At 31.6% G+C, this 13,189-nt stretch overlaps 2 protein-coding genes across 6 annotated transcripts in view; both read left to right on the forward strand.

Annotated features, from left to right (window-relative positions):
- Window positions 1–3,322, forward strand: part of cplane1 (ciliogenesis and planar polarity effector 1) — a 60,313-nt gene extending 56,991 nt beyond the window's left edge. For all 5 annotated transcript variants that reach the window (XM_067398936.1, XM_067398938.1, XM_067398939.1 and 2 more), the window contains exon 54: window positions 2,727–3,322. In XM_067398936.1, coding sequence (XP_067255037.1) covers window positions 2,727–2,852 — 126 coding nt within the window. In that variant the 3' untranslated portion in view covers window positions 2,853–3,322. The remainder of the gene's footprint in view (window positions 1–2,726) is intronic.
- A 1,288-nt stretch (window positions 3,323–4,610) lies between these two features.
- Window positions 4,611–13,189, forward strand: part of LOC137029347 (WD repeat-containing protein 70) — an 88,855-nt gene continuing 80,276 nt past the window's right edge. The window contains exons 1-5 of the mRNA XM_067398941.1: window positions 4,611–4,676; window positions 6,572–6,625; window positions 6,708–6,791; window positions 6,873–6,957; window positions 7,039–7,228. Coding sequence (XP_067255042.1) covers window positions 4,634–4,676; window positions 6,572–6,625; window positions 6,708–6,791; window positions 6,873–6,957; window positions 7,039–7,228 — 456 coding nt within the window. The 5' untranslated portion in view covers window positions 4,611–4,633. The remainder of the gene's footprint in view (window positions 4,677–6,571; window positions 6,626–6,707; window positions 6,792–6,872; window positions 6,958–7,038; window positions 7,229–13,189) is intronic.

Below are 13,189 nucleotides of genomic sequence, written 5' to 3' on the forward strand. Positions count from 1 at the left end.
TTATTCATGTTAACAATGTATTAAAACATGCTAATTCATGCTAGCAGCGTGTGCTAAAACATGTTAATTCATGTTAGCAAAATGTTAATTCATGCTAGCAATGTGCTAGTTCATGTTAGTAAAGTGTTAAATCATGTTACAAAATTTGTTAAAACATGCTAGCAGCATGCTAATTCATGTTAACAATGTATTAAAACGTGTTAATTAATGCTAGTAATTTGTTAAAACATGCTAATTCATGCTAGCAAAGTGTTAAATCATGTTAACAATGTGTTAAAACATGCTAGCAAAGCATTAAATCATGTTAACAATGTGTTAAAAAAATGCTAGCAGCATAATTCATGTTAGCAATTTATTTAAACATGCTCAAGCAGTGTTATAACATGTTAATTCATGCTAGCAAAGCGTTAAATCGTGTTAGCAATGTGTTAAAAATGCTATCAAAATGCTAGTTCATGTTAGTAAAGTGTTAAATCGTGTTAACAATGTGTTAAAACGTGCTAGCAGCATACTAGTTCACATCAGCAATGTGTTATAACATGTTAATTCATGTTAGCAATGTGTTAAAAAATGCTATCAACATGCTAGTTCATGTTAGCAGTGTTAAATCATGTTAACAGTGTGTTAAAACATGTTAATTCATGTTATCAATGTATTAAAACATTCTAATTCATGCTAGTCATGTGCTAAAACATACTAATTCACACTAGCAAAGTGTTAAATTATGTTAACAATGTGTTAAAACATGCTAGCAGCATGATAATTCATGTTAGCAAATTATTTATACATGCTCATTAATGCAAGCAATGTGTTAAAACATGTTTGCAACATGTTAATTAATGCTAGGAATGTGTTAAAACATGTTAGCAACATGCTATTTCATGTTAACAACCTACTAATTCATTCTAACAACATGTTAAATCATGTTAACAATGTGTTAAAAAATGCTAGCAGCACGATAATTCATGTTAGCAATTTATTTAAACATGCTCAAGCAGTGTTAACATGCTAATTCATGCTAGCAAAGTGTTAAATCATGTTAACAATGTGTTAAAACATGCTAGCAAAGCATTAAATCATGTTAACAATGTGTTAAAAAAATGCTAGCAGCATAATTCATGTTAGCAATTTATTTAAACATGCTCAAGCAGTGTTATAACATGTTAATTCATGCTAGCAAAGCGTTAAATCGTGTTAGCAATGTGTTAAAAATGCTATCAAAATGCTAGTTCATGTTAGTAAAGTGTTAAATCGTGTTAACAATGTGTTAAAACGTGCTAGCAGCATACTAATTCACATCAGCAATGTGTTATAACATGTTAATTCATGTTAGCAATGTGTTAAAAAATGCTATCAACATGCTAGTTCATGTTAGCAGTGTTAAATCATGTTAACAGTGTGTTAAAACATGTTAATTCATGTTATCAATGTATTAAAACATTCGAATTCATGCTAGTCATGTGCTAAAACATACTAATTCACACTAGCAAAGTGTTAAATTATGTTAACAATGTGTTAAAACATGCTAGCAGCATGATAATTCATGTTAGCAAATTATTTATACATGCTCATTAATGCAAGCAATGTGTTAAAACATGTTTGCAACATGTTAATTAATGCTAGGAATGTGTTAAAACATGTTAGCAACATGCTATTTCATGTTAACAACCTACTAATTCATTCTAACAACATGTTAAATCATGTTAACAATGTGTTAAAAAATGCTAGCAGCACGATAATTCATGTTAGCAATTTATTTAAACATGCTCAAGCAGTGTTAACATGTTAATTCATGCTAGCAAAGCGTTAAATCGTGTTAGCAATGTGCGAAAATGTGTTAATTCATGTTAGCAATGTGTTAAAAATGCTATCAACATGCTAGTTCATGTTAGTAAAGTGTTAAATCGTGTTAACAATGTGTTAAAACGTGCTAGCAGCATACTAATTCACATCAGCAATGTGTTATAACATGTTAATTCATGTTAGCGATGTGTTAAAAAATGCTATCAACATGCTAGTTCATGTTAGCAGTGTTAAATCATGTTAACAGTGTTAAAACATGCTAGAAACATGCTAATTCATGTTATCAGTGTATTAAAACATGCTAATTCATGCTAGTCATGTGTTAAAACATACTAATTCACACTAGCAAAGTGTTAATTCATGTTAGCAATTTATTTAAACATGCTCATTTATGCAAGCAATGTGTTAAAACATGTTTGCAAGATGTTAATTCATGTTAGGAATGTGTTAAACATGCTTATTCATGTCAGCAACATATTAAAACATGATAGCAACTTGCTAATTAATGCTAGGAATGTGTTAAAACATGCTAGTAATATTTTTATTTTACTTTCTCTGAGTAAAATCTTCAAACTTCAAGCTGTTCAAAGTCATTTTACACTTTCAGACCTGGCTTTGTCATCAAACTTTACTCATCTCGTTGTCTTCGGTCTGTTTTGACGGCACAGTCAGGGTTACTCAATAATCTTTCCTCTTATAGTTTGTCATATGGAGATTTGCCGTGTTTATAAGCAGTGCTGTCAGTATCTGTTCCTTGTTTGCATTTTATTTATTATCGTTTCCGTGTTTTGTAAATTTAATAAAAAAAATAATAATAATAATAGTGAAATGAATACCAGAGGGTTGCAGTACACACTGCGCAGGAAACATGACACTAGTATTGTGTTCTGCACAGAAGCTCATGTGACTCTCGTTTTCTCCAGGGCGATGAAGCGTTCGCAGATCTGGATCTGGACGCTCTTTCTCAAAGCTCCGGCAGCGTTCTGAGCAAACTGGACTGGGCCGCCATCGAGAGGATCGTGGCGGAGGAGGAAGACGAGCAGCAGTGAAGGGATGTTTCCACTCCAGATGTTGTGCAGCTGTTGACTGTGAATGATTGTGGTATTTGTGTGTCATTTGTGTTTTGACTATTTAAGTAAGCTGTCGGCACAGATTTGTGCAGAATAAACAAGACTCGCTCGCAGGTGCGTTGTTGGTCTGCTTCCACATCGATTCATTTCTGGACGTCTGACAGAACGCTGAGCTCTCCTCACACAATGAGACGAGCCTTCAAATGACTTTAGCGTTTACTTTGTGCAACACTTTACTATAAGCTTTCATTTGTTACCATTAGTTAACATGAACAGTTAATGTTAGTTTTAATTTTTACTAATACATGTTTAATGTTAGTTAATGCTCTGTGACATGAACTAACAGTGACGATTTATATTTCTATTTACTAACATTAACAAAGTTTAATAAATGCTGTGTATTGCTCATTGTTAGTTCATGATAACTGATGTATTAAAGGGTTAGTTCACCCAGAAATGACAATAATGTCATGTCGTTCCACACCCGTAAGACCTTCGTTCATCTTCGGAACACAAATTAAGATATTTTTGATGAAATCCGATGGCTCAGTGAGGCCTGAGCAATGACATTTCCTCTCTCAAGATCCATTAATGTACTAAAAACATATTTAAATCAGTTCATGTGAGTACAGTGGTTCAATATTAATATTATAAAGCCACGAGAATATTTTTGGTGCGCCAAAAAAACAAAATAAAGACTTATATAGTGATGGCCGATTTCAAAACACTGCTTCAAGAAGCTTCGGAGCGTTATGAATCTTTTGTGTCGAATCAGCGGTTCGGAGCGCCAAAGTCACGGGATTTCAGCAGTTTGGCAGTTTGACACACGATCCGAATCATGATTCGACACACTGATTCATAACGCTCCGAAGCTTCCTGAAGCAGTGTTTTGAAATCGGCCATCACTATATAAGTATTTATTTTGCTTTTTTTGGCGCACCAAAAATATTCTCGTGGCTTTATAATATTAATATTGAACCACTGTACTCACATGAACTGATTTAAATATGTTTTTAGTACATTAATGGATCTTGAGAGAGGAAATGTCATTGCTCAGGCCTCACTGAGCCATCGGATTTCATCAAAAATATCTTAATTTGTGTTCTGAAGATGAACGAAGGTCTTACGGGTGTGGAACGACATGACATTATTGTCATTTCTGGGTGAACTAACCCTTTAAGTAATGCCAATGAATGAGATCTGACTGTAAAGTGTTTCAGTGTAATATAATGTTGAATTTGTCTTTTTGCATTTCTAAGATTTATTTTTAATTCTCTAATAAAATAATGTGAAACTGAAGATCTCATTCATTAATGACATCCTTGTCATCACATTTAAAGAAGCACAATTATTATTAAATATAATTGTTTGCTATTAATTATTAGCGGCAACAATTTACAATAAGGTTCTGTTTGTAAGCATTAGTTTACTACTTTTTAATCAATGAACAACACTTTATTAATCTTAATTATTAAACATTTACTAATACATTATTAAAATCAAAAGTTGTATCTGTTAACATTTTATCTTATTATTCAGATAATAATGAAAGCATTTCGTCTTCAGATTAGTTGGCGTACAATTGCGTATTTATGTTATCAGATAACAATGGATTTAGATTTTTTTCTATTTCTATTTATTTATTTCTAGTCAAATTAATAATAATTATTCTGTATGAACAAATAATCAGTGAAAGCTTCTATTACGGTATGGACTTTTATTTAGGAGAGACTTTTATTTTGACCTTCGGCGTCCCGGAAATGTCCGATGTTATTGACATGGCGGATCATAGCAGTGATGCTGGTGAGTTTTTGAGTTTTATTCGTCATTTGTGAAGTTTTTCTCTCGTGTAAGTGAGATAAATGTGTTAAAGCTGCAGGACCGTGTTTTACTGAAAGCTGCGATGATTTAATGAAGTCAAAATCAGTCAGAGCAGCTGTTATAATAATCACAGACTCTGATGCACATGTGAATCTGAAGATTATTTAATAATAATTCAAATATACGATCATTTAGCCTTCATTTCTGTGACTGACGTATGAGTAAAATACACAACAGCTCTGCAATACCATGTTGGATGGACTTGTACCATGATAACACTATGGTAATCGTTAAAGTGCCCTGGATATACTATAATAAACTAAACCCTCGATATAATGGCATCATCAGTACTTTTTGTAAAGGTAGAAATTATTCTATTATTTTCCCTTTATTACTATTATTTAATCATTTTTATGTCACGACATTTTGCTTATCAACCATAAATTAATTATTGCCATAAAAAAATCCATTCATAAACTTACTACCTATATTATTAATAGAAAAATATTGATATAAAATAATAATAGAAATTCCTAAATTAATTATTATTATTATTTTTTTGCCTCCACACATTATTTATCATTCGAAATAAACAAATACACCTTGTAGTTCTTTTGGGGAAGTTAATAACAGAAATTATGTTATAATAATAGAAAATCTAAAATGAAACTCATGTTTTACCTATTGATTATACTTATTATTATTATTATTATTATTATTATTATTATGATTATTATATAAAAAATTCAGCAAAATAGAAATAAGACATTCTAAAATTTACCTGTATTATTATTATTATTATTAATAATTTATTTTATTTTAATAACCACCAATGCATTATTCATCATTTAAAATAAATAAATAAATAAATAAATACTGTAGTACTTTTTGTAAAATAAAACTCAAATTATACCTTTTAGATAATCATTATTATTTGTAATTTTTTTTATTTTATTAATTTTTATATGTACCACCCATAAATTATTCATAATTCAAAATAAATCTAGAAATAAATATACACTGTTACTTTTTTAATAATAGAAATTCTATTATAATATTAGAAAATCTAAAATGAAAGTCATGTTTTACTTTTTTCTAATTTTAATTTATTAATTTTATTAATTTTAATTTTATTTATTTTTTGCCTGCCACCCATAAATTATTCATTCAAAATAAATCAATGAATATACACTTACTTTTTATAAAAGTAATAAAAAATTCTGCAAAATAGAAATAATTTTCCCCTGTAGATTATTATTTATTTATTTATTTTATTTTAATAACTTTTGCCTACCACCCATCATTCATCGTTTAAAATAAATAAATACTGTAGTGCTTTTTGTAAAATAAAACTCAAATTATATCTTTTAGATAATCATTATTATTTGTCATGTTTATTTTATTAATTTTTATACGTACCACCCATAAATTATTCATCATTCAAAATAAATCCATAAATAAATAAATATACACTGTATTATTTTTTATAAAGGTAATAATAGAAATTCTGCAATTATATGAATTATAGACATTCTAAAATTAATCACTATTTTCTATATAGATTATCATTATTTTTATTTTTTAATAACTTTTGCCTACCACCCATACATTATTCATAGTTTGAAATAAATAAATAAATATTGCAGTACTTTTTTATAAAGGTAATATAATAGAAATTATGTAATGATAGAAATTCAAAAAATCTAATTTATTACTATTAATTCATTAATAATAGATTATAATCTATTTTTTTATTTATTTTATTAATTTTTATTCTATGAATTTATTCCCACCACCCATACATAATTCATAATTCAAAATAAAACAAAAACACGAGCAGATAACATGAATGCTTTGTTTGTGTGGTGTGACGTCAGGTGACTCCAGTAATGATGGCGACATCTCGTCTGTCATGGGCTTCTCTGGATTCGGTGAGTGTTTCTGATGTATTCCAGCACACAGACGTCACAGAAAGAGTCACATGTTCAGTTGTAATAAGTCTCTCACTCTCAGGAAAGAAAGCTCGAACCTTTGACCTGGAGGCCATGTTTGAGCAGACGAGGCGGACGGCCATCGAGAGAAGTCAGCGCGCTTTAGGTCAGTCCGATCACTTGACTCGTTCTTCTTCACGTGTGATCTCAGTAGACGGCATTTCAACCTTCATCTTTCCTGTCACAGAAGAGCGCCAGAAACAGGAAGTTGAGGAGAGCAGCGTCTCTCGTCTTGTCAGCCACACAGAGAAACCGTCCACATCCACGTCAAGGTACGGTGACTATCTGATGAGGACTAGCAGCGGTCAGTGCTTCAGCTCACTCTCTGATCCCTCCTGTGTTTGTGTGAACAGGAAACAGGAAGTTGACAGCAGCAGCAGCGACAGCGACTCTGATGTCATCGGCCCACCGCTGCCTCCTCAGAAGAAGGAGGAGGAGGAGGATGATGATGATGATGTTGTCGGACCACCGCTGCCGCCCGGATACAAGCACAGCACTGCTGACAGCGATGACGACGACGATGATGATGATGACGATGATGATGTGAGTTTGAGTTTCATCTTTTTACTACCATAAACATATTAAATGGTTAGTTTGTTATATTCTCGCCATCACGTCGTTCCAGACTTTTGTTCATCTTCAAAGCGCAAATGAAGATATTCGGAAAATATAAATATGAACTCTGTAGTTCTTTTGGTGAAGGAAATAATAGAAATGTTGTAATCATAGAGAATAATCCTTGTTTGAAGACGATTTGATTGTACCCTATTACGTCATTTTCCGTCATTACATTTTTTCTGCCATTTTAAAAAAAAAAATCGAACTCCTAGATGTTTTGTCTGATTTCCATGCAAATGGAACCACATCATCTTCAGACCATGCTGATAAAAAGTTGTGGAATTCAAGTTGATTCATCAAACCGTTTTCGAATAACGCGCAAACAAATTTTACGTAGCGCTTGCGAAAACAGACGTAAGGCTGTATCTCCGCAACGCTTTATCGTATTCAGACCAAACTTGGTACATGTCATCACAAGCATGACCTGAGGCTACATGCTGCGTTTCGGCGCAGCGCCACCTACTGGTCCAAGCTTCTAAATGGTTTGCACAAAAATGCTTAAAACTTTGGATTTGCTTGACTTATTTCAATAGGAATCATCTGGTTAGATTCCTAGATCCTTGCCGAATCCAACGATACCACACATGCTAGGTTTCGCCTTATGATTTTTGCAACTTTTGTGAACATCTTCGAATCCGTTAGTCCGATCAAGACGAAAACACAGTAGGAAAATCGGAAATGGCCAAATGTCAAAATTTTGATAGTAAGTGGCCAAAAAATGCATTCTGTTTCAGACTTTCTTTCACCTTCAAAACGCAAATGAAGATATTTTAAAAATATAAATATAAACCTTTTAGTTCTTTTGGTGAAGGAAATAATAGAAATTTTGTTGTGGAATTCAAGTTGATTCATCAAACTGTTTTCGAATAACGCGCAAACGATTTTTACATAGCGTTTGCAAAAATAGACGTTAGGCTGTATCTCCACAACGCTTCATTGTATTCAGACAAAACTTGGTACATGTCATAACAAGTATGACCTGAGGCTACATGCTGCGTTTCAGCACAGCGCCACCTACTGGTCCAAAGATAGGAAAAATGGCGTTTGATTTTTTTTGTTTGTTTCTTTTTTTTTCTTTCTTATTGCTTCTGAATGGTTTGCACAAAAATGCTTATAACTTTGTAATTGCTTGACTTATTTTGATAGGAGTCTAACCCTAACCCTAACCCTAACCCTAACCCTAACTCTTTCGATTCCTGAATCCTTGCCGAATCCAATGATACCACACATGCTTGTTTTCGACATATTATTTGTGCAACAACTTTCGCAAATATCTTTGAATCCATTAGTCCGATCGAGACAAAACCACAGTAGGAAAATCGGAAATGGGCAAATGTCAAAATTTTGATAGTAAGTGGCCAATCTTCAAAACGCAAATGAAGATATTCGAAAAATATAAATATGAACCCTGTAGTTCTTTTGGTGAAGAAAATAATAGAAATTTTGTTGTAATCATAGAGAATAATCCTTGTTTGAAGACGATTCGATTGCAGCCTATTTCGTCATTTTCCGTCATTAAAATTTTTCCAGGATTTTGAATTTTTTTTCGCGAACTCCTAGACGGTTTGTCCAATTTCAAACGAAAATGGAACCACATCATCTTCAGACCATGCCGACAAAAAGTTGTGGAATCCAAGTTGATTCATCAAACTGTTTTTGAATAACGTGCAAACGATTTTTACATAGCGTTCGCGAAAAGAGACGTAAGGCTGTATCTCCACAATACTTCATCGTATTCAGACCAAACTTGGTACATGTCATAACAAGTATGACCTGAGGCTACGTGCTGCATTTCAGCACAGCGCCACCTACTGTTCCAAAGATAGGAAAAATGACGTTTGATTTTTTTTTTTTTTAGTTTCTTTTTTTTTCTTTCTTATAGCTTCTGAATGGTTTGCACAAAAATGCTTATAACTTTGGATTTGGTTGACTCCTTAGATTCCTGAATCTTTGCCGAGTCCAACAATACCAAACATGCTAGGTTTTCGCCTTATGATTTGATATTTCGCGAATATCTTCAAAACCGTTAGTCCGATCATGACGAAACAACAGTAGGGAAATGGCCAAATGTCAAAATTTTGATAGTAAGTGGCCAAAAAATGCATTCTGTTTCAGACTTTCTTTCACCTTCAAAACGCAAATGAAGATATTTTACAAATATAAATAGGAACCTTGTAGTTCTTTTGGTGAAGGAAATAATAGAAATTTTGTTGTAATCATAGAGAATAATCCTTGTTTGAAGACGATTCAATTGTACCCTATTACATCATTTTCCTTCATTAATATTTTTTTGCCATTTTGCAATTTTTTTTGAACTCCTAGACAGTTTGTCCAATTTCACACGAAAATTTCACACAGCCTATTACATCATTTTCTGTCATTAAAAATTTTCCGCCATTTAAAAAAAAAAATTCTAACTCCTAAATAGTTTGTCCAATTTCACACGAAAATGGAACCACATCATCTTCAGACCATGGTGACAAAAAGTTGTGGAATTCAAGTCGATTCATCAAACTGTTTTCGAATAACGTGCAAATTAATTTTACGTAAAGTTCGCGAAAAGAGACGTAAGGCTGTATCTCTGCAACGCGTCATCGTATTCAGACGAAACTTGGTACATGTCATCACAAGCATGACCTGAGGCTACATGCTGCGTTTCAGCACAGCGCCACCTACTGGTCCGGAGATAGGAAAAATGGCAATATTTACTTATAGCTTCTGTATGGTTTGCCCAAAAATGCTTATAACTTTGGATTTCGTTGACTTATTTCGATGGGAGTCATCTCCTTAGATTCCTGAATCTTTGCCGAGTCCAACGATACCAAACATGCTAGGTTTTTGCCTTATGATTTGTGCAAAAAGATATTTTGCGAATATATTCAAAACGTTAGTCCGATCATGACGAAATCACAGTAGGAAAATCGGAAATGGGCAAATGTCAAAATTTTTATAGTAAGTGGCCAAAAAATGCATTCCATTTCAGACTTTCTTTCATCTTCAAAGCGCAAATGAAGATATTCGAAAAATATAAAGATGAACCCTGTAGCTCTTTTGGTGAAGGAAATAATAGAAATTTTGTTGTAATCATAGAGAATAACCCTTGTTTGAAGACGATTTGATTGCACCCTATCACGTCATTTTCCTTCATTAATATTTTTTTGCCATTTTGCAATTTTTTTTGAACTCCTAGACAGTTTGTCCAATTTCAAACGAAAATGGAACCACATCATCTTCAGACCATGTGGACAAAAAGTTGTGGAATTCAAGTTGATTCATCAAACTGTTTTTGAATAACGTGCAAACGATTTTTACATAGCGTTCGCGAAAAGAGACGTAAGGCTGTATCTCCACAATACGTCATCGTATTCAGACCAAACTTGGTACATGTCATAACAAGTATGACCTGAGGCTACGTGCTGCATTTCAGCACAGCGCCACCTACTGTTCCAAAGATAGGAAAAATGACGTTTGATTTTTTTTTTTTAGTTTCTTTTTTTTTCTTTCTTATAGCTTCTGAATGGTTTGCACAAAAATGCTTATAACTTTGGATTTGGTTGACTCCTTAGATTCCTGAATCTTTGCCGAGTCCAACAATACCAAACATGCTAGGTTTTCGCCTTATGATTTGATATTTCGCGAATATCTTCAAAACCGTGTCCGATCATGACGAAACAACAGTAGGGAAATGGGCAAATGTCAAAATTTTTATAGTAAGTGGCCAAAAAATGCAATCAAAGTTGAGTGTGGGTCATTTTTTGTGCTCATAAATATAAATGTTTATAACTCTTAAGCAAAATGAGATATTTTCACCAAATTTGACACGCTTTTGTATGGAGGCACTCTGAGGACACAGTGGTGTGACAGCACCACTTGGTGGCGCTATAATTGAACACAACATGAAATTGGCTCTAACTACAGTACAGTTGGTCTGATTGACTTCAAAATTAACATGAGGTGTCTTTGTCTCAGTTGCTATCATAGTCCATTATGACATTGTTGTACCTTGAAAAACATGGCCGTCATTTTAATTACATAAAGACAAAAAAGATCCAAAGCTGTGACTGCAGTGGTTTTACATGGACTCGACCGCTTTATTTGATGAACAGGCTTTTACATTGATCGTTTCAATGCAGGGACAAAAATCTCTCAGATTTCATTAAAAAGATCTGATGAATTACTATCTAATGTTTTAACAGCATTTAAACGCAACATGATATCAACTCTATTATCTTTCATTTATTTTAATCCTGGTCATTATCACTCCCTCTTTTTTTAAACCACATGCCATACAGAAATAAATCAATTTCCTGCTTTGTTTCAAGTTGAAATTTGTCATATTATAGAAGTAATATTGCTTTTTGACCTTTGAATTTTATAATTCAAGTGACATAAAACTTTGAAAAAACATAAAAATATAGAATGTATTGATAACTATTTAATGTATTTGGCCTAGAGCAGTAGTATACTATTCAAATGAGATATATGATGACACACAGTGCAGTTTGTGTGTGTTTTTGTAATGTGTCAGTGGCGCCACTAGAGGGCCACACTGCCATTACCATCCCTGGAAATATAAAAGACAAGACATGACCAATGATTTAAAGATGCTCTTACTGTCACCTGACCTCAGACGTCTCTATTGAGCTTGTGTTCGAGCTTTACAGAGACATTATGTTCTTTAGTTTGGATGAATCTCATGAAACCTCTGGAAAAAAAAGCATCTCTGGGTCCTATTAAAATGAAAAGAAAATTTACTAATATTACTATTACTATGATATAGTAAAATATAATATAAAATAGATAGATATTTTATGTAAAGACATTTTATCCCCAAATTTTCATTTGTTAAATAATAATAATAATAAAAAAAATAATAATAAAAAAAAATATATATATATATATATATATATAATATAGAAATATATACACACAGACACAGATTATTAAATATATATTATTTGTATTTTTTATTTGTAAAAAAATATATTTTTTGTTGCAAAAAATAAATATGTTAGTATTTGATGCAGTGCTTTTAATTTATGCTTATTTAAAAATGCATATATATAATTTTTACAATTAATGTTTTATAGTAATCTAATGAGAAAAATAACTACATACTAAAATATAACATAAAATAAAAATTCTATTTTACATAAAGAAAATGAAGCCCCTTTTTTTTAAGAAATATGACCAAAATATATATTTTTGTAAAAAGTAAACATCATGATATTTTTTGCCTTTAATTTATGCTGATGAATAATTTGCGTAGATGAATATGTAATATTTACAATTAATAAGTAATGAAAATCTAATGAGGATAAAAACAACTAAATAAAATAGTAAAACATAATAAAATAACATTTATTTTACATAAAGAAAACGCATTAATTTCATTATAATTAAGCACATTTTATCGCATTCATTAATGCAACAAAAAAGTATTAAAATATATATTATATAATATTTAAATTGTATTGTAAAAATTTAACTTGATAATATTATGATAATATTGAATATATATATATATATATATATATATATATATATATATATATATATATATATATATATATATATATATATATATATATGATAATATTTGATGCACTGCCGTTTATATAATAAAAATATATTATAAATTAAAAAATATATATATATATCTAATACAGTTAAAATTACATTGTTTTACTTATTTTCTTTATGCAAAATAGAATTTTTTAATTTTTTTTTTTATTTCAGGATGAAATATGACCTTTTCATGAGATTCAGCTTTTTCTTTTTTGCTTTTTCCCTAGCCGCTTTAGCCGTTCTCTCGCTCAGTCGGTCTGTTGTAAATGTCTTACTCTCTCTCTGACAGTGTGCAGACGCCCTCCTTTCCCAGGCCTG

This window comes from Chanodichthys erythropterus, chromosome 10 (genome assembly GCF_024489055.1).
Source record: "Chanodichthys erythropterus isolate Z2021 chromosome 10, ASM2448905v1, whole genome shotgun sequence".
Classification (NCBI taxonomy): Eukaryota; Metazoa; Chordata; class Actinopteri; order Cypriniformes; family Xenocyprididae; genus Chanodichthys; species Chanodichthys erythropterus.